The 27,373-nt window shown below is 38.4% G+C and overlaps 1 protein-coding gene across 17 annotated transcripts in view; it reads left to right on the plus strand.

The window, feature by feature from the left end:
• Window positions 1–27,373, plus strand: part of LOC135204360 (serine/threonine-protein kinase OSR1-like) — a 368,965-nt gene that overhangs the window by 278,088 nt on the left and 63,504 nt on the right. For 13 of the 17 annotated variants that reach the window (XM_064234579.1, XM_064234571.1, XM_064234572.1 and 10 more), the window contains 8 exons: window positions 4,373–4,566; window positions 9,222–9,334; window positions 16,983–17,119; window positions 17,430–17,543; window positions 19,081–19,246; window positions 20,471–20,632; window positions 22,416–22,604; window positions 26,094–26,117. In XM_064234579.1, coding sequence (XP_064090649.1) covers window positions 4,373–4,566; window positions 9,222–9,334; window positions 16,983–17,119; window positions 17,430–17,543; window positions 19,081–19,246; window positions 20,471–20,632; window positions 22,416–22,604; window positions 26,094–26,117 — 1,099 coding nt within the window. Of the gene's footprint in view, window positions 1–227; window positions 389–4,372; window positions 4,567–4,735; window positions 4,880–9,221; window positions 9,335–16,982; window positions 17,120–17,429; window positions 17,544–19,080; window positions 19,247–20,470; window positions 20,633–22,415; window positions 22,605–26,093; window positions 26,118–27,373 lie in introns of those variants that run through there. The other 4 variants (XM_064234574.1, XM_064234577.1, XM_064234581.1 and 1 more) reach the window with 3 other exon arrangements.

Genomic DNA, 27,373 nt, shown 5'->3' on the forward strand with positions numbered 1-27,373 from the left:
AAGCGCTACACGATTCTCGTCTTCGAAATATTGCGAGAAGAGGGCGAAGCGAATCGTCCGTCACTAGGAAAACGTCACCAGTTCTGCTAAAGTAGTCGCTTTTTTCCTAGTTTGGAAAACGAAAAGCTCATCGCTAAAGTTAGCAAAGTTTTAGCTGTCATTAGCGGACGAGCTTAGTCCCGTCCGGCTTCTTCAAGGTCACTTGTGAAACATTGGAGAAGTGCAATGGTTGTAGACCTGTTAAGCTCGTACAGACGTCTTAGGTTTGTCCGTCCAGGCTGGGAATAACCATGTCTGTACGATATCGGATATTGTGACACACTTACACCATTGATTCTTAACTATTTCTGTGACGTCATTACGTTCTACGAAGACCACTTAGAATGAGGTAGGAAATTTCCAGTAGGAGAGGCCTATCGTGGCTGTGCTAAAGATTGGCTGAGGTGCTTCTTGCTTGCGCTCAAGTTCATAGGCTGCCATATTGCTTTAAAACTTGATGCCCATTTGCTTCAATCTTTTTTTATTAATTCAAAACGAACATCAGTTTTTAAAAAATTAATACCTTACGTACCGATTTCTTTAGCACTTTTGGCCTTTGTTTTTGCTCGTCTTTTGCACAAAGGGTTCCAGTTCTGTGGAGGTTAACAAAGCAAGTGAGTTGTTTTCCCAATGATAATAATCATAAATAATAATACCAGTTATAGCAATAATAACTACTTTTCATGGTAAGGAGACGACTACTTAAGAGACAAGACTTTTCTTTTAACCTTCCGAAAGCGTAAGAAAGGAATGCGTGCGTGCGCAAAATAAATATCCCGCTTAATCAATTCGTTACTGTACTTTATTCCAGATAATGAACAGATGTGTGTGTGATTTCTCTCTCTCTCTCTCTCTCTCTCTCTCCATTTTTAGCCGTAGAATTGTTCCTTACCTAACGTAGTTTTCTAACGATTGTATTTATTGGTCAATATCGGTGTTTTTAGCTGAAGTTGTATATTGGCACGATCAACTGGTAGTGACGATATTTATGCCTTGCTATTTGGAAATGCTCATAACATAACCGCTATTTCGAGAGAGAGAGAGAGAGAGAGAGAGAGAGAGAGAGAGAGAGAGAGAGAGAGAGAGAGAGAGCATTTTACTTCTATGGCACTAACACCGAGTAGTACTTCGTCTAACTCGAAGCGCTGTGTTCCTTTCACATATGCACCGAGCGCTACTGGGTAACCTTCAGAGCTGCCAACTAAAATATAGCGATGCTTATCGCTATGACAGTTCCGCTCAGCGTGTGTGATCTGTGGAGGACATTTGTAAGTTGCACTTGTGGTGAGAACATCCCTTTCATTCACAGCAGCTTTCGTCCTAATCCTCACGCAGAGCGTATGTAACCTGCAGCCTGGACATCGTTGCCAGAGTAAACGAAATTGGATGATCTTCAGTTTGCAATGCTGGTGGTTGTCTCTCTCCGCGATTACATTCCTTTGCTTGTTCGTCTTCTTGCCGATTGTTGTCGACTGTTATACACTGGAACAGGGACTTATTTCTTATTTTTATATACATCCGTTCCCTTTAGTAGAAATATTTACAGCATCCTGTGGATGCATTAGATGAATGTGCCAATCAGAATTGCAAATTTAACTGTTGAAAGTAACAATAGCGGTATGTATGAAGGTGCTAACAATAGCGGTTTCCACACCGTAGATGATGTGGCGTAGCATAGCCACTGAAATCTGGTTTGAATAAAAACCTAAATTTAGCAGGTTCTGACGAGAGAGAGAGAGAGAGAGAGAGAGAGAGAGAGAGAGAGAGAGAGAGAGAGAGAGAGAGATGCCCAGACACTGTAATTGAAGGAGCGGCTGTATTGGCCCGGGCTTGTATCCAATCTACGAGTCGCCGTTATTAATACATGAACCCCATTAGGTAGTCACGCAAATGACTGTGAGGTCGCGCTCAACTTCTCTATAATATTCAAAGTAAAGACGATGATGATCTGACCGTCAAGTAGTCTCATTCATTTCTTTCCTTCTATGACTCCTGCTTACGCACGATTCACCTCAGTAAGTAGTTTATATGTTTATATATCTATCTATCAGGCTTCAAGTTGTGAAATGTGTCCACAAATCTTTTCAACTTCCCTGCTATTAATAGCAGCAAATCTGCATTGCCAGGGTCTCGATAACATTCTGCGAAGACGACCACAGCTCCGGCAAGCATAACAGGCTATACGCGTAATCATAAGCCGAGTCGGTTTACCTGGATTATTAAAATCTTATCAGGTACGGAGAGAGCATGAAATCGCTACCCGAGCCGCGGGGGTTGAGGTAGGGGGTTTTTTTAGGGGGGGGGGGGTGTGACCTCATCGCAAACAGCCAACGAAACTATTGATCAGCCGCTCGTTGCATCAGGTCAAACATGAGTCTATGGACACGAGTTTGCTAGAAGGAGCCAGCGGCCATGAGTCTATGAGTATAGTTTTTTTTTTTCTTTTTGACTGATCAGGAGTCAGTGTACGTGTGGCTCTGCCCGGAGGTCTGATTAGGAGTCTTCGAACGGCTCTTTGTGAACTTACGTCTGCATGAATACAAGTATATATGGCCTTGTCTGTGAACATGGTTCTATATAGCGTGTTGGTTCGTAAACAGCTACAGGTTAACCCCAGGGAGGGGGTAGGAAAGGTGTGGGGGTTGGGAGGGGGACGCAGGCTATGCATGGTGCATGCACCTGGCAATGGTGATGATGATGATGACGACGATACAGTGATGGTGTGTTAGGTGTGGGGCGGAGAGGAGACTGGTAGGTAACTTCTACAACTATGCATTGAAGGAAATTCCTCCCCCCCCCCCCCCATTTCATGATTCCTCCTGCCCTGTCGCAGCGGAGTTACCTTGGTCATGAAAGTGCTTGCCTCATTGCTGCACACAAATCATTTAGGGGAATACTTAGCCGCAGTTCCAGTGCCATTTCAATTGAGTTATTGCTCTCTCTCTTGCTCTTTCTCTCGGTCTCTCTCCGCGCTCTCCTCTCTCTCTCTCTCCTCTCCTCCGGCCCACGCGGCAACTCACAACCGTCTAGTTGTATTTTGATATTTTATCAATTTGTAATCGCGTTACACTTTCAAAAGACGCCTGTGTGCTGTCTGACTAACTCCTCCTACTCGTACTAACCGAGAGTAAACAGTGCCAGGACAAGACAGGAAGGGGGAGGTGGGGAAGGGGGCGAGGGTGGAGTAGTTGTTGGAGACAGAAATGCCAAATGGGCGGGTGAGGCGGAGGAGGAGGAGGAGGACGAGGAGGAGACGAAGGAAATAGAAGGACGATTGTTCTTTCTTAATTTAGACAGACTTCAACGCTCCTCTTATATGTCTATACGTGTGTGCACTATCCAGCTCGCACCAGACTGACCGTCGCTAGAGTATTACAATATACCGTCCATATACACACCTGTTATATAGGTCTAGTTAAAAAGAGTGACACCACGATCCCCCCCTCCCCCTTCATCCAGACAGACAGTGGGAGGAACTTTCAAAATATTTCAGCCGAATTCGTAATATTTCGTATCCTGCTGTTGTCGATCGCGGGATATCCCCAGGTATAGTTTGTCGCACGGAATTTGTCTCTTTTGTTTCATCCTTTAATGAATTGCCGTGTAGGTAGGAGCGTGTTCGGATTTTTGCATCTTCTGCTGTTGGCACTTCGCTTTCAAGTTTGCTTTTACTTTGGAAAGTTGGCCAATGACCGTGACTTTACTTATCGTTTTTGTAAAGTAATTTGGTAAGCTATCCAACGCTTTTATCTGTGTACGTAACAGAAAACTAATTGGGTACAGGATGACGAGTGAAAAAAAGAAAGAAAGAAAAAAAAAAACTAAGGCCACAAGAAAGGTATTAATCGTAAAGAATATACTGATTGGCAACTGTAAGATCGAGTCATCAGGCAATCGTATTTGAGGGTTGCTGAAATAAAAGATACAACGTCTCACAAATGTATTTATCTTTCGTTGATTATGTAGATTGAATAATGTCATAAAATGTATGCAAAAGTGCGCAATACCTATGGATTTAATATCTCCTAATTAGAATGTGGTGCCAGATATGCACGGCTGTCTCACCGCTGCCCTCGTTTTTACGAACACAGGCAAAATGTTACCAATTCCTTTTTTCAGAGCATCCCTTATTGTTGTAATTTGATCATTTCAGTGTGTTAATAACATATCAAAGTAATTTTCAATAGCTTAAATCTGGTTTTCTCCAAAACAGTTGTTTTTAGTATAGGGGTTGAATAGCAGAACCCCGTTATAACAACCAATATGATTGTTGTGGATGATGGGAACGACTTGGAAATCATTTAGATTGTAACACCGTCATTTGTCATTTCAGGAAGATCACCCCGGGGCTGATGCCTCCTGGATCTCCTGGCACCTACCGGAAAAAATCAGCGTCCGTGGACCTTCCCGCGGCCTTACAGCAGCTGCCGCGGCCGCACCGAGGGAGCATTTCTGGCGAGTCCAAAATGGCCGAAGACAAACCTTGGCCTAATACGAAAGAGGATTACGAGCTACGAGAAGTCATAGGTAAGATTTCCGATATGCCGAAGGGACTATGAATGGTCCAGGTCAATGTGTGTGCAAGCGAAATGAGCCCCGATCCAGTGATAGTGACCTAAAAGGTGTGACGAATCGGTGGCGGTGGTGTCGTTTCGTTGGTCGAGGCCACTCCCGGCCCATGCATGTTTTGATGCGTGTGTCAAACGAGTGTCATATCTCGGTGCCATGGCTGGATTTTCAGTGGACGGACAAACGACCAAAACTGTTCGTGCTTAATGTTCAGTAGAGAAACATCCGGTTGTGGAGAAGATCTCGGGCGGATATGACACTGTTTTCCCAGGTTCAGTGATGTGCCCGTTTTCTCTAATGCCTTTCGCGTCGTCTGCTGGCCCCCAGTTCGAAGTACTTGCTTATTATGATACACTCCTGGGCTATTTCATGGCATTTCAGATGTGAAATGAATGAATAAAATCATTATAAGAGTATTTAGACGTGTAAAAGTCTCCTTACAAGGCATTGATGGAGTTCGCTATATAGTAGGCTAGCATTGCACTTCACAGCACGATCACATGACTAGAAATGATTTTTTGTAGCCTAACTTTTAATATAGTTTTCGAGTTCAATAGGCCGAGAATAATTAAGCCAGGATCTACTTACGATTTTCTTTGTGTAATACTATTTAATTTGAATGTTCTAAAGGAAAAAAGAATGTGCGAGAGACAGGTCATTTCAGATTCACAACATGACTTGCAGTCTTCCCAACCTAGCTCAAGATATGCTCTCAGAAACATTGATAATTTACACACACAACATTTTATTAACACACCCAGAGAATTAAAATAAGCCCTTCTATGCGTGCCACCAAAAGCTATTGCAGAGACTGTGTAGTAGTTATATGTTGCGCAAAAATCAAGATACGTATGTTGATGGCCTATTTTTCAAAAGTTTACCCCTATTGTCATATTATAATAAAACAGCTAGAATGCAAAGCATTGAATTTGGTGCTTACTTTATAGTGGTACAAAGCTAGCTGGAGAGGTGGGTAATTCTACAGAATAGTTCCGCACGGACTGCAAGGAACGTAACCGCGGATACAACATCGACTAGGGATTGGGGTGTCCAATGTATTTTGCTGTGTTTAGTACTGGCCCCTGGGGATTAATTACAGTCATCTGAATAAATATTACTACTTAAAATTCTTGTTCAGGAGGTAAAACTGCATAGAAAACCACAACTGCCATAGTCTAGCCCCCTCGCGAATAGTACTGTAGATCTACCGAGAGGTGTAGCCTATGCCATTCTCATTCTAGACAGTATCCCTATTGGTCAGCTGTAACTTTACCTAGGCTAGCCTACATTTAGCCTATATTTAAACTTCATCATTTAGATTTTAATTTTACTTGTGTTGTTAAAAGTGAAAACTACTAGGTAAGATTTAATTTTGTTTTTATTTACTTTCATGGAGACCTTGGCTGGTTAGGCCAGTAGCAATGCAGTTATTGTTCAGGGCTAGTTTGCAGTGCAATTAGCATTTCACTGGAGTTTGGTCTTGAGAAAAAGTATGACCCATGTTAGTGGCTTTAATTCAATCTTTAAGCACCAGTTAATTTTCACCACTTTTCAAACATAAGAAAATTTTTATTGTCTATAATTTCACAAAACCTAAGTGTTCATACCGTGTGATAAAGGGTTATTCTTTCAACAGAAGTGATGTTACAGTGGTACTCTAGTGTGATGAAAAACTCATTTTGTATAACCCGTCACTGAAAATATAAGATTTCCTTAATTTAATCATAAGATTTCCTTACATTTAATCATAAGATTTCCTTACATTTAATCATTACGGTTCACTTGAAATAGGTGCGTGTGGAAGGAAGGTTTTATTGTGTTAACGGTGATCAATTGGAACAGGTGTGCAGTTATACACCATTGAGCGTAATGGTGTATAACCTAGCGTACGGTTTCATACAGATTATTATAACTTAGCGAGATAATTAATTTGAAGAAATTTGGCTTGCTAAACTGGTGCTTGAAATTTACTCCGTTTCAATTTTTCAAGTTTTATGTAGTTGTAGTGGTGGTACAGTTGTATTGGTTCTTTGAGACAAGCCCAACATTTCAGAAGTGGGTAGGCATACAAATAATTCTGTCCATTTGACGGACCTACATTCATCAAAGTCATTTACAATTAGGTAGTACTTCCTTGTAGTACGTACATTTTGCGCAAACTCTTTTTCCAATTGACTTAACACAGTATTGATTAGAATAGTAATTGATTTTCACCTTTAATGGAAGAAACTGGTGTTGTATTGATGAATGACTAAATAACCTACCCTTGGTACCTTGTGTCATCTCTTTCCAGTGACATAATATTTATTGTTAGATTGATTGTCAATTTTAAAGGAACAAATTGGTATTGTATTGATATATGTTTGACAGAAGAGTATGTTGGAATGCTCTGAACTTCATTTATGTACAGTACAGTCAAAACCTGAGCCATTATTTTAGGGCTATAGTAATTCGACTTGGTTTGATATCATTCTGTATCATTTAAATTGTAGTTAGTATTTGTTAATATTTCAGGGTATGTATTAGTAAGAGACAGTGCTCTATATAATTTTTTGTTAGGTGGGCCATTAGTACGTACTTTACCTACTGAACCTCATTCCAGCCCAGTAATCTTAGCCTAAAGTCCTAGGCACACTGCCCATCAGCAGGAGTACAATTTAATTTTTGTGAATGTTGAAATTTTTTCTTTCAAGAGAGACTGATCCATGGGAATATAATACAGTCAAGGTTACAGTTGAAAAGATCCATGGGAATATAATACAGTCAAGGTTACAGTTGAAAAAAGTTTGGAAGGGTTTGTGGGCAAAAATGATATTCATTTAATTATTTGATGTGGTTTAAGCACTACTCACCTATGATTCAGTTGTCTTAGTATTCACTCTCTGCCTTCTTTCCTATTTTTGGTGAAAACAGGCATTAGTGTGCTTCTCAGTGTACACCTCTGTGACCAGAGTCTAAGATGCTGGTGGAACTAACACGTTCTAAGAGGTTTATAAGTACGTAGTGAAGTGCATCCAGAAATGTCATATATTTTTTTCATTCTTAATACAAAGCACTGCAAGAAATAGTACAGTCATTAAAACTACAGTAGTTAGCAAGCATATGTTATTTTGAAATTTTATAAAGGCATCGCAGTTTATTGTAATTTTTTTTATTAATATGTCAGGTATTTTTCACCATTTAAATTGGAGTATGTGAGGTGATGGCATATTTTCATGTGAATTATATTTTCAATACACCTTTTATGCAGTTGGGTGTGTTTAAGCTAAGCCAAGGGTCATGTACATAGTAACTTAGACTTCATTGACTGCATTTGCAAAATTGATATGACATTATATTGTAATGGATTCAGTAAATTTAATAACGATCATAGTGGGCCATATCATTTTAGGTTATTCAAGTAGAAAATGTCAAGGTCATCTTTTTTTTTTTGTTAAATGTGTCTTATTAATGCAGGTATGGAAGAGAAACAGTGTACCTTACTTGAGTGTAATAAAATTGGATGTACCATTTTTCAAAGACTAGTGTTTTATAAGGGGCATTTGCAATACAGGAAAATAAAAAATGTCTCACTTCCTATTATGCTTGAGGAATACTCATTTTTAAGGATACATAGCAGTTTTAGAATTTTTGTACCTTACTGCAGAGAAAACATACATGTATATCTATACTGTTGATATACATGTGAAACGGAGTTGGATTCTCTAATATTGTAATCATTAGATAGTTTCAGACTTGCAGAATGTCTATTAAATTCAATCTTCAAAGTGTATAGCATGGACTAACTGTACACAAATCATAAATTTTTTTGTACTGTGTACATTTTGTTTTTTTTTTTTGGTGTTCATTAGATGCTGTGTATGTTGTCCTTTCAGTATTCTGTTCTCAACAAGGACATTACCCCAAAAAATTTGAGATTGAAAAATTACCATTCTGCTTCTACAGATTCAGAAATGTCTGCAGATTAGTAGGAAAGGATGGAGTTTGTCTCAGATATATTAGCAGATATACTTACAAATTTCCTTTAGTAAACCATGTTACTCATTTATTTTTTTACGTTCATGGTCTGACATCAGTCTTACAGATTTCATGGTTGTTTTTCGAGTAGACAATATGCATAAAGCAATTTTATGCCTTTTTAGCTCCCAGCTAAACAAAGGAGAACCACTCACATCACTATACTGTATTTTGAAATGGCTTCCTTCAGTAGATTTCCATATAATATGTTGCAATATGTGCATAAATATGAAGTGTTAACTTTTAAGGTACAAAGCTGTGAAGGCTGTAAGGTACAAAATAACTCAAGATTCAGTTGTGGAGCTAAATTCTTTTGTTGTCATCATTTGAATAAGAGACCCCACTACTGGAATGGGGACAATCATTTTGTTTCAAGTTATGTCACATGATCAGATTCTTATAATAATGTTTTGTGCCTGACCAGTGACCAACAGGAACATCACTAAAGATAGGGTTTTTTTTTTTCATTTAATTATTCTTTTCATAACAAATTGTTACTTCACAAATGCATAAGTAAACTATTTTGTTATTTGAAGCATAAATAACTCTGAAAATTATCAAACTTCCTGCCATTGATTATCACATTTCTTTTACAGGTATTGGAGCCACAGCCGTTGTACATTCTGCATTATGTATCCCCCGCAGCGAAAAATGTGCCATCAAAAGAATAAACCTAGAAAAATGGAATACAAGTATGGATGAATTATTAGTAAGTATTTCCTGATGGGTTTGTTCATTGTTCATTTAGTGAAGGGTGATGGTGAAATGAAAAAGTTCCTTCAACAAAGGCTTGGAAAGAAATGTCCTGATGAGATATTGAGATTTATTTGGATGCAGTGGTATTTTTTGTAACAATTGTTTAAACCTGGGATTATTGTTATACACTCATTGGAGTAGTTCATGAAGGACTTGCATCATCATATGTCTAGGTTTATGAAATTCAGATGTTGATAAAAAAAGAATTGGAAGATACATATTCATGTGGTATGCGTAATGATTTCTTTGGGCTGGGGGAAAAATAGTGAAGTATGAACTTGGAAGGACTTGTTGCTATAAAACTGCTATGGATATTTTAAAAAACCCCTTTCCTGTTTTATTACTTAATGGAGTTCACAGAAAAGTTGTTGGTTTCAATGAAATAAATTTTTTTACCCCTTTCTTTTTCTTGACATTGAACCATACATTAGGTTTCTTTTTACATTGTTGTGTGCATTAAAAACTTTTTCAATTGCAATATATATTCTAAATTTAATTGTTCACGACTGGTCCTTTATTGCATTAAATGAGCTAATAATATCTCATTACTGTATTAGAAAATAATGTTTTCTGTGTGCTTTGGGGAATTAATTTTAGATTTGTTCATGAAACTTACCTGTCAGATATATATATAGCTGTATTTTCTGAAGTCCGACAGAATTTTAAAAACTTACGACACACGCAGTGGGAGTCAGGTGGTTAGTTACCCACCCCCATTCCCGCCGCTGGGAGGCGGGTATCAGGAATCATTCCCATTTTCTATTCATAATTTTTTCTGTCGCCGGTGCTGGAAACACCTGTTTCCAGTACCTCCGTCTTGTCTTAGATTTTGGAAACTTCATTGCCGCTAAGTATCCTATTGTCTTTTAATTTATTTACTTGGATTTGTGGCTAGACATACGCTATCTTAAATTGATTTGAATTTGATTCATTTTTGCATATCTGAATCTAGTTAGGCTAGTTTCAGAGGGTGTTGTCTGCAAAGATAGGGTGTGGCTACCGAAAGCTTCGGTAGATCCGCACTTGGTATGCAGAGGGGTATGAGTCTTGCTTCTTGGTTGAGATTGTCATGTGAGGAGTGTGAGACTGTCTATTCAGTAAGGAAGACGTATGATTCGTATGTACGCAATTAACCAGTAAACATGTCTAATTCCGTAAGGAAAACGTATGATTCGTACTGCATACGCAATTAATCAGTAAACAAAAGTCAGGGTAGTGAACCTGCTAACCTTCCTGTAGACTTTTTTTTTTTTTTTTTTCCTAACCCTGTAGTATGGCCTACGGGTTATGAATTTGTCTGCGAGAGGTGATCGCTCTCCTTCATTGTTGTGAAGAGTGCTACTTCTGTTATTGTTTCTCATAACCCTGTAATGTTGCCTTCGGGGGGCCCTAAACAGTGTCTGTAGAGGTTATTGCCCTTTCTCTAATACTCTTTCGATTCGTATCTTAGAATCGAAAGTGCTTGCTTTAGAGAGCAATAGCGAAGTGGCTAAGTGCAGTGACAGTGCCCCTTGTGTAGTGGAGGGTGCGTCAGATCGGCCTTATTTCGCCTCTAGGCCGGGACCTCTGCTTGACTCCCAGGACCCGGGGAGAGAGCATGTCGAAAGCCGAAGGAGGGTTACGAGGAACCCCCACCGATCTGGCGTGCCTTCGGCAGTTTCTGATGAAAATCCCCAGACTGCCTAAGTGCGTGCACGTGCACGAATCCTGAAGGATTGCTTCTCGTCCTCCCTGCGCAGGGGTTGGAGCTTTCGGAAGGACTCGCGCCCTCTAAATAGAAGCTTTGTAGAGGAGACGCTTCACGTCCTCTCTCTCTCTCTCGTTATGCGTTCCAGTGAGAAGTAAGAAGGCGAACGTCGCCTGATCACGTGTACGTCTTTCCACCGAGAAATATGAAATGGAAGTCTTAGTAGCAGGACGCGAACGCTTTTGAGAGCGGACGTCCGAGTTTTGTTTACTGTGAGAATAAGAAGGCGTTCCCTCTCGCCAGTCGCCCCTCGTATTCTCGCACGATCGACCCTTCTCCTGAGACTGTTTCGTGCAGTCGGATTTCTCTCCGAGATGTAATCTCGCTTGTTTTGACGCCTGTCAGGAGCGTGACGCTTTTCTGCACGCTTCTTTTGACGCTCGGCTTGGACGGGACGTTCGGATGGACGCCAGGCGCGCTGCGGGTGCACGCCAAGCGCGCACCAGTGGACGCCGAGCGCACTCCCGCGGCGCGCCAGTGGACGCCGAGCGTGCTCGCTGCTGGCCAGTGGACGCCGAGCGTGCTCACTGCTCGCCAGTGGACGCCGAGCGCGCCCGCGCGCCAGCGCACGCCAGGTGTGTCGTCTGGCTGAACGTTTCTATTGAACTCTTCAAGCTCCTGTTTACGATTTGGGCTCAAGAATTTTTACCTCTACCTTCGGTGATACCTTATACCTCACATGCAAAGAATGTGAAGTAAGCAGTGCTTCGGAGGAAGCTTAAAGTGAACAGACAACTTCGTCTTCGAAACCCAGCAAGACCTCGGGTTTCGTGAATTCAAGAGATCTCTGTCAATATTTTATTGCTTTTCGCAAAGGTGGATGGAGTTAAGGGAAAGCTCTAGGGAATGATCTCGTTTTCTCTACCGCAGTCAAGACTTTGCGATAAGGCAGTTACGGGTTAGGTAAAGGCTCGATGTCCTGCACGTCAGGACTCTCGGCAATGTTCAGTAGGATTCTTGCAAAGGTACTCATCAAAAGGACGCTCTTCAGGAAAGCGCAAGATAGGACTTCTTTTGCCATACTGCCAATAAATTTAAGCTTTAGCAGGCTTTAGTTGTGATACGGGAGAGGAAGCTGGTTGGAGAATTTCTTCCTCTTCCCAGGATAATTTTGCAAGCTTTTTAGCCCATCTGAAAGGGTTTTTCAGATGATAGGTTTTGTTAGTTTCTAGTCGGGACTAAATACGCTGCCGAATTGAACATCGTCGTTCACTCCCTGCCGTAAGCCTAGTCTCTTAACAGGATTCTTGCCCCTTCCTCGTTTGAGACGGGAATCGGAAAAATAAAATGCTAGACTTGCCTGGATTACGTTTTGTCAATTCAGTGACTTTCCCCCATTGACAATATACTATCGTTTTGTCAAGTAAGTGGTATCCCCTCATTGACAAAATATCTCTTTGTCCCCGTAATGGATTAGTTCTCATTGACAAACATCTCATTAACTTGATATTGCGTAAGCGAATAAGCTCTTATTGACAAGATTCGGAAGAGCTCTCATTCGTCATTCGCAGACTCGTACAAGAAATAGACTTGTAGACTACGTCAATGAACGCTTATGTCCAATAACATAAGAAGCTTGAGCTGACTGCTTCGATTCTCTTAAGTTTTGTTCATGAAACTTGCCTGTCAGATATGTATGTAGCTGTATTTCCGAATTCAGCTATATATATATCTGCCAGGTAGTATGAACAAACTTTATTGTATCATAACAATATCATTTTGCTTTGCGTTATTTTATTTCTGGTTGGTTCAAGTCATATACGCTTGCTGTAGTTACCTCTTCGAATGGCAACCGAGAGGTCTATTGTCTATTTTAAGGACATTTAATCGTTACTCCCTGCAGCCTTCCAGGAGTTTCCGATTTATCTTTTACCGTTGTATGGTAGTGTTCTGACGACACAAACGCATCTATATATTTAGCGTTTTCTGTTTCGCCTAAATATACCAGCTTGAGAGTCTATCTGCTCAGAAAATAACGGACTATTTCTTCGTAGAATAGGGTAGTGGCAACCCAGACATAAAGTTAAGAGACGACATTCGTAAGCTGCTGGCTGCTGCTGTCACGCTGTCTCTGTCCTCCAGTCCAACTGAGCCACCAGTAACCAGATCGTGCGTGTCATGCGCGGTAGGTTACGTCTCTCTCTCTTGCGGGATTGGCTGACTAACCGTATCTCTGTGCTGGCGGTTACGTCTCTCCTGCGGGATTGACTGACTAACTGTATCTCTGTCCTACAATCACGGACTTTAGCCTAGATTGAAGGGATTTCTTACGTGAATGAATAAACGTTGCATTCGTTTTGCCTTACTATGTTCAACAGAGTTATCTCTTAATCCTTTCGGTGCTCGTTACCGCACGGTATAGAACTACGAGTCTACCGCAACATTGCACTTTTATATGCTCGCCTGCTTAGGCAAAGCGCAGCCTTATTAGGGAAGTAAGCATACTCGGGGAGGGAATGGATGAGCTTGCTGGGGACCAGTTTCCTTCCTGAAGAAGTTTTGTTTCCCCGAAATAGACTGCAATTAAGATCACAGTTTTTTCCGACCGGGAAACTGAAATATTATTCAAGATCTAGGAATGATTCTGAACATCTCTCAGTGCGTCTATCACCTGAGGTGATAGAAAGAAGGTGCCGGATATCTGGATAGGGTTCAAATGTCCTGGATCTTAATCTGAAAGAAGTAAAGCGATTCGGTAGTCCCTCCAGTCCTCGAAACGAGTTTTTGGGAACCAGTGGTCCAGATCAACTCTGATATTCCACAGCTCTCTCATATCTTAAGAAGTATCTTCTCTCGTCCCATTGTTCGAGTTTACGAGAAAGAGCCTATTATAACAACAGGCGTAGAATGTAACGATCCTCTAGAGGTTCGTTACAGGATTGCAAAAAAAAGTCCGTACGAATCGTCTCGATCGACGGCAGCAACTATTGACTTCCGAGTGGAATATTTCTTTAGAAGTAAGTTGAGAGTTGTGGAGACTTTAGGGACGCCCTTTCATTCTTCTCTTCGATATGTTGAGGACGAAGAGGCTTCTTCTTCTCTGCTCCCTTATTCTCGATCCGGGATCGGTACCATTAAACGCCATCCTATGATATTGAACGGGGATGGATGTTTAGTCTTTTTTCCCCTTTTTCAATCGCTTAGGAAATGTAATAAGAGGATTTATGACGTCACAGGAGCGACAATGACGCTGATCGCCCCATGTTGGCCCTTCAGGATCCCTGGATTCACAGAGGTCACATACTTCCTAGTTCACTTTCCAAGGACCTTTTCCGAGAGAGTCGGTCTACTCTAACTCGAAAGGTACCTATAACCTCTCCGCTCTGAGTCTGACTACGTTCAGACTATCGAGATGTTGACAGGAATAAGATTACCGCTTCTTCCTTTTCCGTCTGAAGAATGGGATAAGCTGGCAGTCACAACTATTAAAGAATACGCAAATATGTTGTTGACGGCCTTTGGGCTCAGAGATTTGCGTCTGTCAAACACAAAAGCCCTTCATTCAGATCTTTGAGTTCTGTGAAATCTCGAAACTCGCTCACCATCTACTTTTTGTCTCACCTGTTTTCTCGGAGTCAGACACTCGTGCGAGATCAGGAGACATATAGTAGCCCTGAGTTTCTTGTTGACGAAGTCGGTTGCGTTTATACACCCCCGATGATCGTTTTAACATGAGACCAGGTTGGACTGTCAGGCATTCGTCCTTCGGGACCTGGTGAATCGCCTTTTTGCTCCTCGCTCCTTTCTCCTGGCACCAGAAGCTCGAGTCAGGAGTGGCTCAGGAGTTGATTCGCTAACGACGTTGGGTTGCGTTGATACACCCCCCAAGGTTTGCTTAGCTTGAATCGCCCAGGCAGTCCAAACACTCATCCTTCAGCGAAGAATAGTGCCTTATGGTCTTCAGGGTACAGCCTTGCTGTCCTTGATTCGTCTGACTGGTCAACTGGTCGGTCACCTGACGTTAGTACAGACGGACTGACTGTGCATGTCCAGATCGAAGCTTTCAATATGGAACTTAGACATAGTCTGAAGTTCTTGATGTCAAAGCATTCGAACATCTCCTACCTGTTAACTTCTTGCATGTGATCAGGAAGGCATTTTTCTAACCACCCTAGATACGACAAAGAGGGTTAGTGAGATTTTAAGCCATCGTCACGTTTTGGCTTTAGAGAACACAAGGCGGTGTGCTCTCTAAGCTTTTCGTTATGGCCTAAGAATGGAAACCGTTTTGTCCTTGGGCCAGGAGCCTGGAAGCAAGGAATGGAAGGTAAGGTGGCACAAGTTAGTGGGCAGGAGCCAGAGAGAGTCCTGTGCCCTGTCAGGTCTCTCAAGTTTTATCTACATAAAACTCAAGAAAGTCTAAGTCGTACGGACAATCTGCAGTGTTCCGAAAAGACCAGACTTGCCCATATCGAAGAACACCCTGGCTTTATTGTTAAGGAGGTCTTTCAAAAAAGCTCCTTCTTTGTGTTTGCACAAAGATTTGAAATCTTTGGATTTGAATGCTCACGAGGTGAGGGCGCGGCCTCGGAAGCATTTCAACAGAGCATGGCACTCGGCAACATCCTGAGTACCAATGTTTTAGCGAAGCAACTCTGTGTTCAATTCACACTCCCTGCGAGATGTGAAGATGGCATATGAGATCTGCTGCTCGCTAGGGCCATACGTGTCTGCAGACACAATCTTGGGGGCAAGAAGTACCACTCATCCTATCCTGTAGAAAATGGTTAGGAAGAGCTCTTAATTTAGTAGTTGAGTCGCCGACAACGGTGACTTCTTAACTCTTAAGCCTTAGTTACACACCTTAACTTTGGCTAGGTGGGTCAGGTGGTGATATATATATATATATATTTATTTTCTTCTTAGCCCTCATGGTATGGTCATATGGTCTAGTCACGTCGTGGTCTCGCCCCTGTTGACAGATCATCTGGAGTGCACCAGCTATATAGGTCTCTACCTCGCTGGCAACTCTAGTAGCACAAGCAGACTTACGCGGCAGTAACCACGAAGTCAGCTATGCTAACAGGTTAAGAATCAAGATATCAATTATCTGCATATATATGTTTCCTAAAATCTTCTATTCTGTCTATCTCCCACCACCAAAGGTGGGATTCAGCTATATATATATCTGACAGGTAAGTTTCATGAACAAAATGATATTGTAATGATACAATTAAGTTTGTTCATACTTACCTGGCAGATATATATAATCAAGTACCCACCCACCTCCCCTCAGGAGACAGTGGAAATAAAAATTATGAATAGAAAATGGGAATGATTCCTGATACCCGCCTCCCAGCGGCGGGAATGGGTACTAACCACCTGACTCCCACTGCGTGTGTCGTAAGTTTTTAAAATTCTGTCGGACTTCAGAAAATACAGCTATATATATATCTGCCAGGTAAGTATGAACAAACTTAATTGTATCATTACAATATCATATTATGAAAGTTTCTGAGTGTCAGTTGTTGACATTGTCTCATATAGGAAAGCTTTATTGTAACTCCATAGAAAGAAACAACTTGCCTTCCTAGCCATGTATTGGATGTGACTGTAAATAAGATATCACAAACAGTGTGGCTTAGTAGCACACTGTAGATATTTGAAAAGATGGTTTTCAGCCTTCCTTTTGCCCTCAGCTGCATTGCTGTTTGTCTTTTGCTTTTCATCCAACTTCTTACTGAAATTTTTCTCCTATTTGAGAGAGAATCCTTTGGAGCATCATTAATAAATAAATAAATTGCTTTTTATTAATAATGATAAAAAAATATTACTTGTGTTGCAAATATATTGCAGTACTTTGCATGAAGTCTTTGATTCTATAATGTAATTACTTAAAATATTTTGTTCACAGAAAGAAATCCAAGCGATGTCATTGTGCCATCATGAAAATGTAGTGACGTATTACACATCATTTGTAGTTAAGGAAGAGCTGTGGCTTGTGTTAAAGCTCCTAGGTGGCGGATCTTTGCTTGATATCATCAAACATAGGTAAGAATTTTCTGGAAGATGATATTTTGTTACTTGAAGTACATTTTTACAGTTAGATTTGCAATGTAAAAATATTGCAGGATTATTTTTGTTAAATTTCAAAATGGTACCACTGTAAAATGTAAATGAAGTCAATCCATTTTAACTTGTTAACTGCTTTTTGAGTAGTATATGATGAAATTGCTGTCATTTTCAGTTCTATTTAGAATAATTATAGGAATTTCATAGTACAATTTTCCCCGTATTAATTTAAGAATCGTTGATACCCAAGGATAATATACTAGAATAAAGTCTCTTTATTTTTTAACAGAATGAAGTCATCAGATTGCAAGCATGGAGTGTTTGAAGAACCTGTGATTGCAACAGCATTACGAGAGGTGCTAAAAGGTCTTGAATACTTTCACAATAATGGCCAGATTCACAGGTGTGTAGGTGTAACCAGTGTCTTATATAAAATACTGAGATAGTGAATGTTCTCTAGACATTCATACTGTTCTTACTGCATCTCAGGAATATATTGAAACAATTATTAAAACATTGTGGGATGTTTTAGCTCTCGATTCATATTGTGCTTGTATGCCAGAGAAAATCATAGTCAATTTTACTAGTCTTAGTAGGCTAAATTTGTGTTTGTTGTGTTTGCATTTATTAGGCATTGCTGGCTACATTTAAAAGAATAGGCATGCCCACCAAATGTATTACTCTACAACGATTTATTTTCATGGAGTATATTTTTTTTTATGCGGTGTCTTTAGCTGCTTTAGTCCAATCCCAGGAAGGAAGCAGTTATATTTTCAGCCTCACATGTTGAAATAAAGAGCCACCATATGCAGCTTTGGTCTGTTGTTTTGATTGATGATAGGTAGAGGATTTTTTCTTCAAACGTACAGATTCTCTGAGAAACGGCAGAATACCCATGGCAAAGGTGACTTCATGCCTCAAGTTATTTATTGTCATTTCATTTAAAGTAGTTAATGCAAGTGACTATTCACAGGTACTCAGACATGTACTTGTGTGTTCGTATATACGGGTATTCTGACGTACTTACTTTATTGTAGGCTCTACTTACCAGGAACTTTGTGAGTTCCTGACTCCATCTATGGAGCTACCTATGCTAACCCTTATGCTGTTTGCTTTAGGCCAGTACTGAAGGTTCATCAGTGTAATCCTTCAGCTCCAGTGTTTGCTGTCTATGGGAATTTAAACTCAAAAATTGATAAAAATGAGACTGATATTACTACAAAGATGGTGATAATCCTAGCTACTGCTACCTGGTTTTTGATGAAATCTTTATTGCTTGATGTAATAAGTAAATATACTTGTTTTAGAAAGAAGAATGATGCCTGTTACTCTTTCTTTATAGTTTTATGAAAGTAAGTAAAATAGAACAGTTTACATCTGTTAAGGGTTTAAATCAGAGTACAAGAGTAACAAAATCCTATTGGCACTACTCGGTGAACATCGTATTAAGTAGTTTGTCATAAAAAACAAACATACTAACACCTCAAAAATGTGAATAAAAAAAAAATGGTAGGAATGATACAGAGATCATGCTGGAGTTATGCAAATACAATGCCAGTGTGAAATTCCCAGCTGGATAGACCAAGCATTAGCTAAAGGTAAATAACTTGTTAGTAAAAGGAAAAAGGCAGCAATAAGGTGATGAATTAGGGCTGATAATTGGAATAAATTTAAATGAATGACTTAATTAAGGGCTACAGGTTGTCACACCAACATTTTGAGGGAATTCATCAGAGTTGTAAACTCATGTAGAATGTAATGAAGAGGGTGGCTGGTATGTACCTGAGACATGCTCATTTAGACTGATTCTTTATTTCAGTTAAGTGGCCTTAGTAAGATTCTTTATTTCAGTTAAGTGGCCTAATTATGATTGTTGATATTCTGAGGATGAAAAAAACTATCTTTCATATTATTAAATTCATATTTTCTCAAATTTTCAGAGACATCAAAGCGGGTAATATTTTATTGGGTGAAGATGGCGTTGTGCAGATAGCAGACTTTGGTGTGAGTGCATGGCTGTCAACTGGTGGAGATTTGTCTCGTCAGAAGTCTCGACACACATTTGTTGGAACGCCGTGTTGGATGGCGCCTGAAGTTATGGAACAGGTATATTGAAAGAATGACAGTGGTGAATGTGCATAATATTTTTTTACCTGTAATATATAGTTTCTGTTATTAATGATTATTAGTTCTGTAATGTCATTAATGTGAAATGACCTTACACAACTTTGTTTTCTTCCCCTGTGGTGTTCTACCTGCCATTTTTAAAATAGGATATGGAGGTTTGCAGTTGTCATAAGTTTAGAAAGTAACAAGTAATAAGCTAAAAGAAAGTTGAACATATGGTGAAATACTAAATTTATTCAACTCTGTGGTTTATTGTGCTTGAACTTCCTTTGGTTCTTAAAATTACTTTTTGCTGTCTGTTTGACCATTATTTCAGTAATTCAACTATTGGCACAGTAAAGCTGTTATTGCACTTGTAATATAAGGTGCAGCTTTGTACACAATATCTTGAATAGCAGGGCTATTGTTAGGAATAGTATGACAAAATCACTGCCATGCCAATTGCTCTTGTGTGCCCCTTTTGCCAGACATCCACCAGCGTATATTGTAGGTTTATGATTTATTTGATGAGTAGTATAGCCTATTTCCTTGGTTTCCAGTACTATTCTAAAATGATTAGTGAAGATGTATGGTACATTGTATAGCATATTTCATTAAGATTTTGCCATAGTGTTTTCTGCAGCTTCTGTTCATTGTCTTTTCCTATTCATAATGATGTATTAGAATACATCTGCTGTCTGTAATGGTTATTTTGTCTTATTAGCAGCATTGTTATATACGGTAGTAGATTCATTGTACATTTTGAAGTTGCATACAATATGAAAAAGGAATCTAGCTTGCAGTAACCCAGGATTTGTTTTAAGAATTTTTTGACTTGCCAGGATTCTAGTATTAGAATAAAGAAATTAATTGTACAGTGCATTTCATTCTAAATTCACACTTTACTCTGAAACTTGAATGTCTTGATCGTTATTATGTGATCTATAATAGTAGTACTACAGAGTCTCATTCCTAGGGGGAAAGGTACGAAAAGCAAAAAGTGGATTTAATATATTACTTTTTTGTTTTGGCATTACAGGGGGTGTGGAGTATTTTTTGTCAATGCATGTCATTGCAATTTAAATTTTTTTTAAATTTAAATTTTATTTTTTTATTTTTTATTTTTTGCAAGAACTTGATAAGTAGATCACTTGAAATACTTAACAACTACTGTACACAATTTTATTGCCAAGTGTTGATCTTCGTTATTCTTACTTTTTGCAGGTATCGGGGTATGATTTTAAGGCAGACATCTGGTCGTTTGGCATTACTGCAATAGAAATGGTGACTGGAACAGCGCCTTATCATAAATATCCCCCCATGAAGGTTCTAATGTTAACACTACAAAATGACCCACCTACACTAGAGACAGGTGCTGAGGAAAAGGTATGGGATGACATGTTGGTAAAGTAATTAGCACTTTGGTATTTTGGAATAGATTTATTTTGTCCCTGTTAATATAAGATCTTATTGTAATACATTTTAGGTGAATTATCATTTAGAATAATTTTGATCCTCATTACATAATCACCTGTTTGACTTTGCATTTTTATATGGAACTTACTTGATGATAGGCAAGCTGAAATGTTGACACAGTGGCGTTGCACAATGAAATGTGGGTAGATGCAGGCCACCAGGATTAAAGATAATGCTTTACATACTTACATAGTGGGAGCACTGTGTTGTCCAGAGCAGGTTGATGTGACTGGGACAGTTCTTCAAGGAGTAAGGCATCTTATGATCAGTTGGTAGTAATTGAAAACTACTGATTGGTCCAGAATTCTATCACAGTCACTATCCAATCAAGTCATGTTTTTAGTATGAATGAATATTAGTTACAGTTTATCATATTACTTGTCATTTTTGCATGGTCTCGTGTAAATTGATGGTAGGGTTTATGACTGTCATCAGTTTTTTTTTAATTACTTTGGAGGATTTAGATTCCACATCCCCTCTCATCTTGACTTCCAAACCTTCTCAGTTCAAAATCTCAAAGATTCATCGTATTTGCCAGCATATTAGACACTTTTTATTGGCTCTGCATCCAATGCGGCCGTATTACAGATGGGAGACCCAAGTGGCATAGGCACGGCTAGGCCTTTCCTACAGTGAGCATACTGGGTAGGCACAAAGATTGTTGTAATAATAAAACATTGAAAAACAAGCCTAATTATTACAGTAAATTATGTTACTAATAATAAAATCTTGAAAACAAACCAATTTATCCATCAGTTATCACAAGCTTTTGAAAAATTGTTTATGGTACATTGGCAGCCATTTGCAATGAGTGGATGTAAACAAGACCATAGCGCTGCTTGTTTATTTATAGTAAATTTCATACAGTCCATACTTTATTCCAGTAAGTCTCACAGTGTTGTATTTCATGCACAGAATCATACATTTTACCCTACAAAATCACTTTAAAATATAATTCAATAAATGTATGATGAAACATACTAAAATTGTTCTTTCCACAAAATATCCTTGTAAAATAAGGGTGTCTTATGTGCTGCCAATTACAGTACTCATCAAAGATTTAGTTGGTTTGGAGATTATATGAGAGGAGATTATATGAGAAGGTACGAGGAAGACTTAGTCAGACAGAAAGGCAGGTGTAGAATTAGCAGAGCAAAGACCTGTGGCAAGGGCCAAGAAATCCTGGACTAAGGAGACAGATGAAGTATGAATATAATGATGGACTCACAAGGAGGAGGACAAGACATCCTAGCAAGCCATTGTTGCACAACTGGAGATCTAATAGTGAATATGAATAGACTGGAATCATGAGTGTTGACACACAGGAATCTTTTGCCTTGGTTTAAATCCTTGCTAAAGAATTGGTTATCTAATTTGGAAGCTTTACTTATCTTTGGCTCATAGTGATGCAAGATAAGTTTACTGTAAGAGCTCTGTCCCAGTATCACCTTGATCGAAAGCAACTAAACAGAATTTCTGATTGCAGGTTTTAAGGCTTCTGAATTTCTTTAGTTTGCATCATATTGTAGCACTTAGTTGGATATTTTGATGTTTAGTACATCTTTGTTGATTGTTTCAGAGTTGACATTCATTGAAACTCATTACAGTTTATTTGTGTTAACATTCTTGACTTCAGTCTAAGGACACAAAGAATATCTAAAAATGTTTCTTAAAACTGGTTTGAAATTTTCAGGACCAATATAAAAATTATGGAAAAGCAATCAGGAAGATGATCACAGACTGTTTACAAAAGGATCCTGCGAAGCGGCCCACTGCACAGGAGCTATTAAAACATCCTTTTTTCAAAAAGGCCAGAGATAAAAAATATCTACAGTCCGTGCTCTTGCAGGGCGGACCATCCATAGAAGAGAGAGTGGCCAAGGTAAGGCTAGTTCTGACTCCTTATTTTATTTTTAGCCAAGACCAACTCTGCCATTTTCTCATTCTGTGAGATTGGCATGGGAATGTAGATTGTGTAAATTTAGTACCTATATTTTTCTTTGTTCTTTTTTTCCTGTTTGCATGTATTTGTTATGAACTTAAACAAGGGATTATAATATGCACTTACATCATTGAAGCGAGTGTTACCTTAATTTTGATTGAGTTATTGTTTGGCAGTGAGTATATTGTAATTTTGTAATGACCGAGCATGGTGACTTGAGTATCATGCTGTCTTGTACTGCAAACCCTTGAGGCTCTGTACTGAACCTTTTTATTTTTGAGCTTGTTGTGGTATAACATTTATTTTGTGTCAAGTATGATTACATTTGCTTGTGGACAAGTATTTGGTTTTGCAACATTTTGTTTTCAAGCCTTTTACGAAGCTAGACTGCAGATGAAGTGACAAGCAAGAATAAGGATGAAATAGTTATTCATTTGCAGGGGTTTTGAGCGTAAATAAAAGATCAGTCGTAATCTCTGACTAGAGCTTTTGAAGCATACATGACAATGGAGACTGCAATGCAGAAATTGGATAAATCAGAAGTTTCACAGTTCGTAAGGAATCTATGCGGTAAAATGAATGTAATCTTTCAGAAGGAGATGACAAAGATCAGAATGAAGTAAAATAACAGTATGAGCCTACTCTTAAAGCTGCATTTCGATGTACTTTGAAATCCTTAGAAGCTTAATGGTTTGGGAAGCTTGTGAGGTCTTTAAAAAGCAACTGATTTGTAGGAATATAATAGCAAAAAGAAATCTTCATATTTGTAATAGATTAGCCATGAATAGATAGTATATAGTGAAACACATGTATATAAGCAGTCTTTTTTTAAGGAGTGATACTTGGAACAGAATTTACCCGTTACTTGTCATTTTGCATGCTCATTTTTGGCAGGTTAATCATTTGGATGCTTATGCTCATGGGTCAAATTGCAACTGCTTTTATTGCATTCATACCAACTCATTAATGATGAACATTAGTTGTGCTGAAGAACTTCAGACTTGGAGCACTTGACTCTTGCAGGACTAGTAAATTGTGCTCCTACATGAGACAATTGTAACCACATAGTGTTTGTTTTTAATTACACAAAATCATATATTGCTATATCTTTCAGTTATGTGTATCCAGCTATTGATACTAACTAAAAGCCTGCAGTATACAAAGACTTGTGGGGCATAGTTAGGATGGTGAATTATTTCTGGACTATATCATTAGTGTTTTACTCATTTACTTTTGAAGTCCATGTTTTGCATCTCAAATTTTTCATGCATTCAGTAGTTGTTTACTATTTTTTAAATTGCGTATCTGCATATCTTTTATCAGTATTGTTTTATAAATTTTTAATGGTGGGCTGTAAAGCCTACAAATCATGTTGAATATATGTTGAGCATTCATGTATATATTTATAATTACTGTATATTTGTATGTACTGTGGTTAAACCATAGCCTTACATTTCTTTTCATTCTATTTCAATCATTGATCTGTTACATAATAATTGAAATGATGATAATCTTACCAACATTAGTACAGTCAAATCTTGTTACCCTAGCAAGTTGGAGAACCCTCACAAGTGCAATAAGACATATGAATCTATAATGCAGTAATTCAGTGTGAAGTTTCTGTTTAAGTTCATTGCATCAGTAACACACTTTCCTTCTTTGATATATAAATGGTCTTCCAAACATCACCCTATTTTATAGACTAATTGCAGATTTTTTGGGGATTCAATCTTGGGTAATTTATCTCCAATGGGAAATACATATGACTTAATTATGATGGTATGATGACAAGGTCACAGAAGTTATTTCTTATTAAATTTATTACCTGGTTTAAAGAAAGGACAGTTAGCATGTGGAATACAAATTACTTAAGTCATTTGTGGTATTTGATTAAAATTTTTAAACAGTGTTGCCCTGACTTATGGGCCTCTGATGAGGTGACATCTGCATTAACTTCTAGTTTACTTTACTCCTCAAAGTAAATAATCCATATTTTTTCCTACGTCTTCAATTTGGGACCAATCCACCGCAGTATGAATCAGAATTACTCTCATGATAACAGGTCACTGTATGCAACCAAACTGAATGGATGCCACTACATCCTTAAGTAGTTTGACATTTGAAATTCATGTACAGTACCTTACCACCTTGGTGGTATCATCCCAGCTAGGAAGCTACCACGTATACTTAAATTACCTCCCTTCTAAGTGGATATTTAGGTTGGCAATGATTTATCCATTGTAGGGATGCAATTATTTTTTCTTTAATTAAAACTTTATATCTACTAAATGTATATACTGTTGTCCACATTGAACAGAGTAGTAAGGTTATCTGGGAAATATACAGTATACTAATATATACAGACATGGCATTGCTGGCATGTTTGTTACTTGTTTCATAGTGAATGCTATATCTAGCATTCAGCGTCCATGGCTAAATGGTCCTTGAAACTTTGTACCAGAAAGAGTGGAAAATTTAAGGGAAAAGAAAAATATTTACAGATTATTGTTAATGTAGGTTTATGCATTAGTTAGGAAAAGAAGAGAGATAGAACAATACAATATAGAAAAATATGAGTAGTTAAAAAACAATTACAATTATTTAAGGAAAATAATGGAAAAGTAAGCAGGAATAATCGGTAATAAATTTAATAGTTTAATGCACATTTGTTACATATTTACATACATGAGAAAACATAGTCAGACAAAAAAATCAAGTGCATTTAGAACTGAGCTTAGACTAAGTATGAGTATCAATATTGTCAGACCAAGTCATTGAAATGTGCTATTGGTATGTGCATTGAGTGGGATAAACATATACAATAATATTTAGATATTTTTACTTGAAAGGCAGTAAACAGTCAGCAGAAAACACAACTGAAATATTCTAAATATGTATCAAGAGTAGCGTAACATCTTAATGCTTGCACAACCAGCTTTTAAATAAATTTTATCTTGCAAACAGCTTTGTTTCTGTTTGTCTTAGAAACTGCCTTAAATGAAAAACACAAAGTTCAGTGAAAAAATATTTACCACTGTTTGTTATTAAAAATCTTAAAATTTTTTAATAATCCTCATTACTCTCAAAACCAAATGCAAAAAGAGTCTCATGGCTGCTCATTAAAACTGTTAAATAGATAGCCCTGGGTTAATTGAGCTTGCTTGTATTTGCACTTATTTTTGCTTGAACATGTAGGCTCATACTTATTCTTTACTTATCCATTCTCTGGTGTCTAATAACTTTTGGTAACTGTTACCATGGATTGATGAAAGAAGCTTTTATTGTCCTTTACTTTCATCATTCTGTTGTATGTGTCAATGATGTAGTGCATCTTGTCCCCAGTCTCACTAATCTTCTCTACCAACCACAAGTCTTTCCTCTCTAGTAAACAATATTATTTTAAAACCTTTCTTATTTTTTTGCTTGCAGGATGAACCCATATTAAGACGGAGGGTGAGTTTAGATCCCAATGTGTGATAATTTATTTTATCATATTATTAAGAGAGGAACAACCCTTTCCTTGGCGCAATCCTTTGATATCCCTCTGCCCTCTTCATGTGGAACCAAGACAGAAGTATGATACTATATTTTTCCATGTTTTGTGTTGCCTTATGTGTTCTCTCATATTTTTCCACCAATTGCTGCTGTTTAGTGCCAGGTATATTGATCTGTTGTTGATTTTTGTTCATGGGAAAAATTACCCTGTATTATTAGTTTTGTGGACTAAGTTTTTTAACAACTGATGCGATCACATCAGCCAAACTGGAGCAGTTTTGAGTGTAAGTGTTAATTAAATACAGTTTTTATATCAAGAATACTTAGGATGTACTCGACACTGTCACAAGATGATTCCACAGTCAAGGTTTCAATGTCTACTTCTGTACTTGTTTTAGTTGATTTAGCTTATCCTAGCTTTTAAGTTAGAACAATGAAATCCAGAAATGCTAGGAAATAAACTGTTATCTGTTCAAATGAATTGCAAACCTCATTTTTACTTATGCCCTGATTCCCAGTAAAGGGTCGATGAACCAAGTGTCAAACTGATGCCAGAATTAGTGAAGCCGTGGTTCCTGATCAGTGAAGCCCTCTTGTTTGCCTGTTGAGCACCTTCATTCTTTGTCTCAGTTCTTATAAAGATGGTCATTTAGGTGAATTCCCATAAAATTAGATTTATTTTTTAATATATATGCACCTGCACTGTTTGATTCTGTATCATGCAGTGTTTTAAGCGTTCTGTTAGCATAACTGGCATTATTCAAATGGCAAGTATTCCCATTTTCAAAGAATTTCTGTTTAAGACAACAAAAGAACATTCTACTGTTGTTCATTGTTGTTGTTCAGTCCTTGAATTCAAGATCATGTTAAGAAGAATCTATAGTTAGTGTCTTTGCAGATGTGCACAGTATTCATGACTGTTTGTGTACCTTTTGCCCCCAAGTTTGTGATTAGAACTAGGAACAGAGACCTCAACTTTGTGAATAGGAACTTGGAAGGGAGGATGGTGCAACAGTGCCTTTTGCGTACCAAAGCAATGGGGGAAACTTCTGTGTCTGGTGTGAGCGCTGTGTGTTTATTTGATGAGCAGTATATTGCACTGACAAATTTTTAGACCATTTATACTTTCCATATGGGTCACTAAGAACAATTACTTGAGTTATAAGGGTGTTGTGATAGATAGTTTTTCTCATTTGAGTAAGCAGTTGTAGTGG

The sequence above is a fragment of the Macrobrachium nipponense genome, chromosome 44, assembly GCF_015104395.2.
Source record: "Macrobrachium nipponense isolate FS-2020 chromosome 44, ASM1510439v2, whole genome shotgun sequence".
Taxonomy (NCBI): domain Eukaryota; kingdom Metazoa; phylum Arthropoda; class Malacostraca; order Decapoda; family Palaemonidae; genus Macrobrachium; species Macrobrachium nipponense.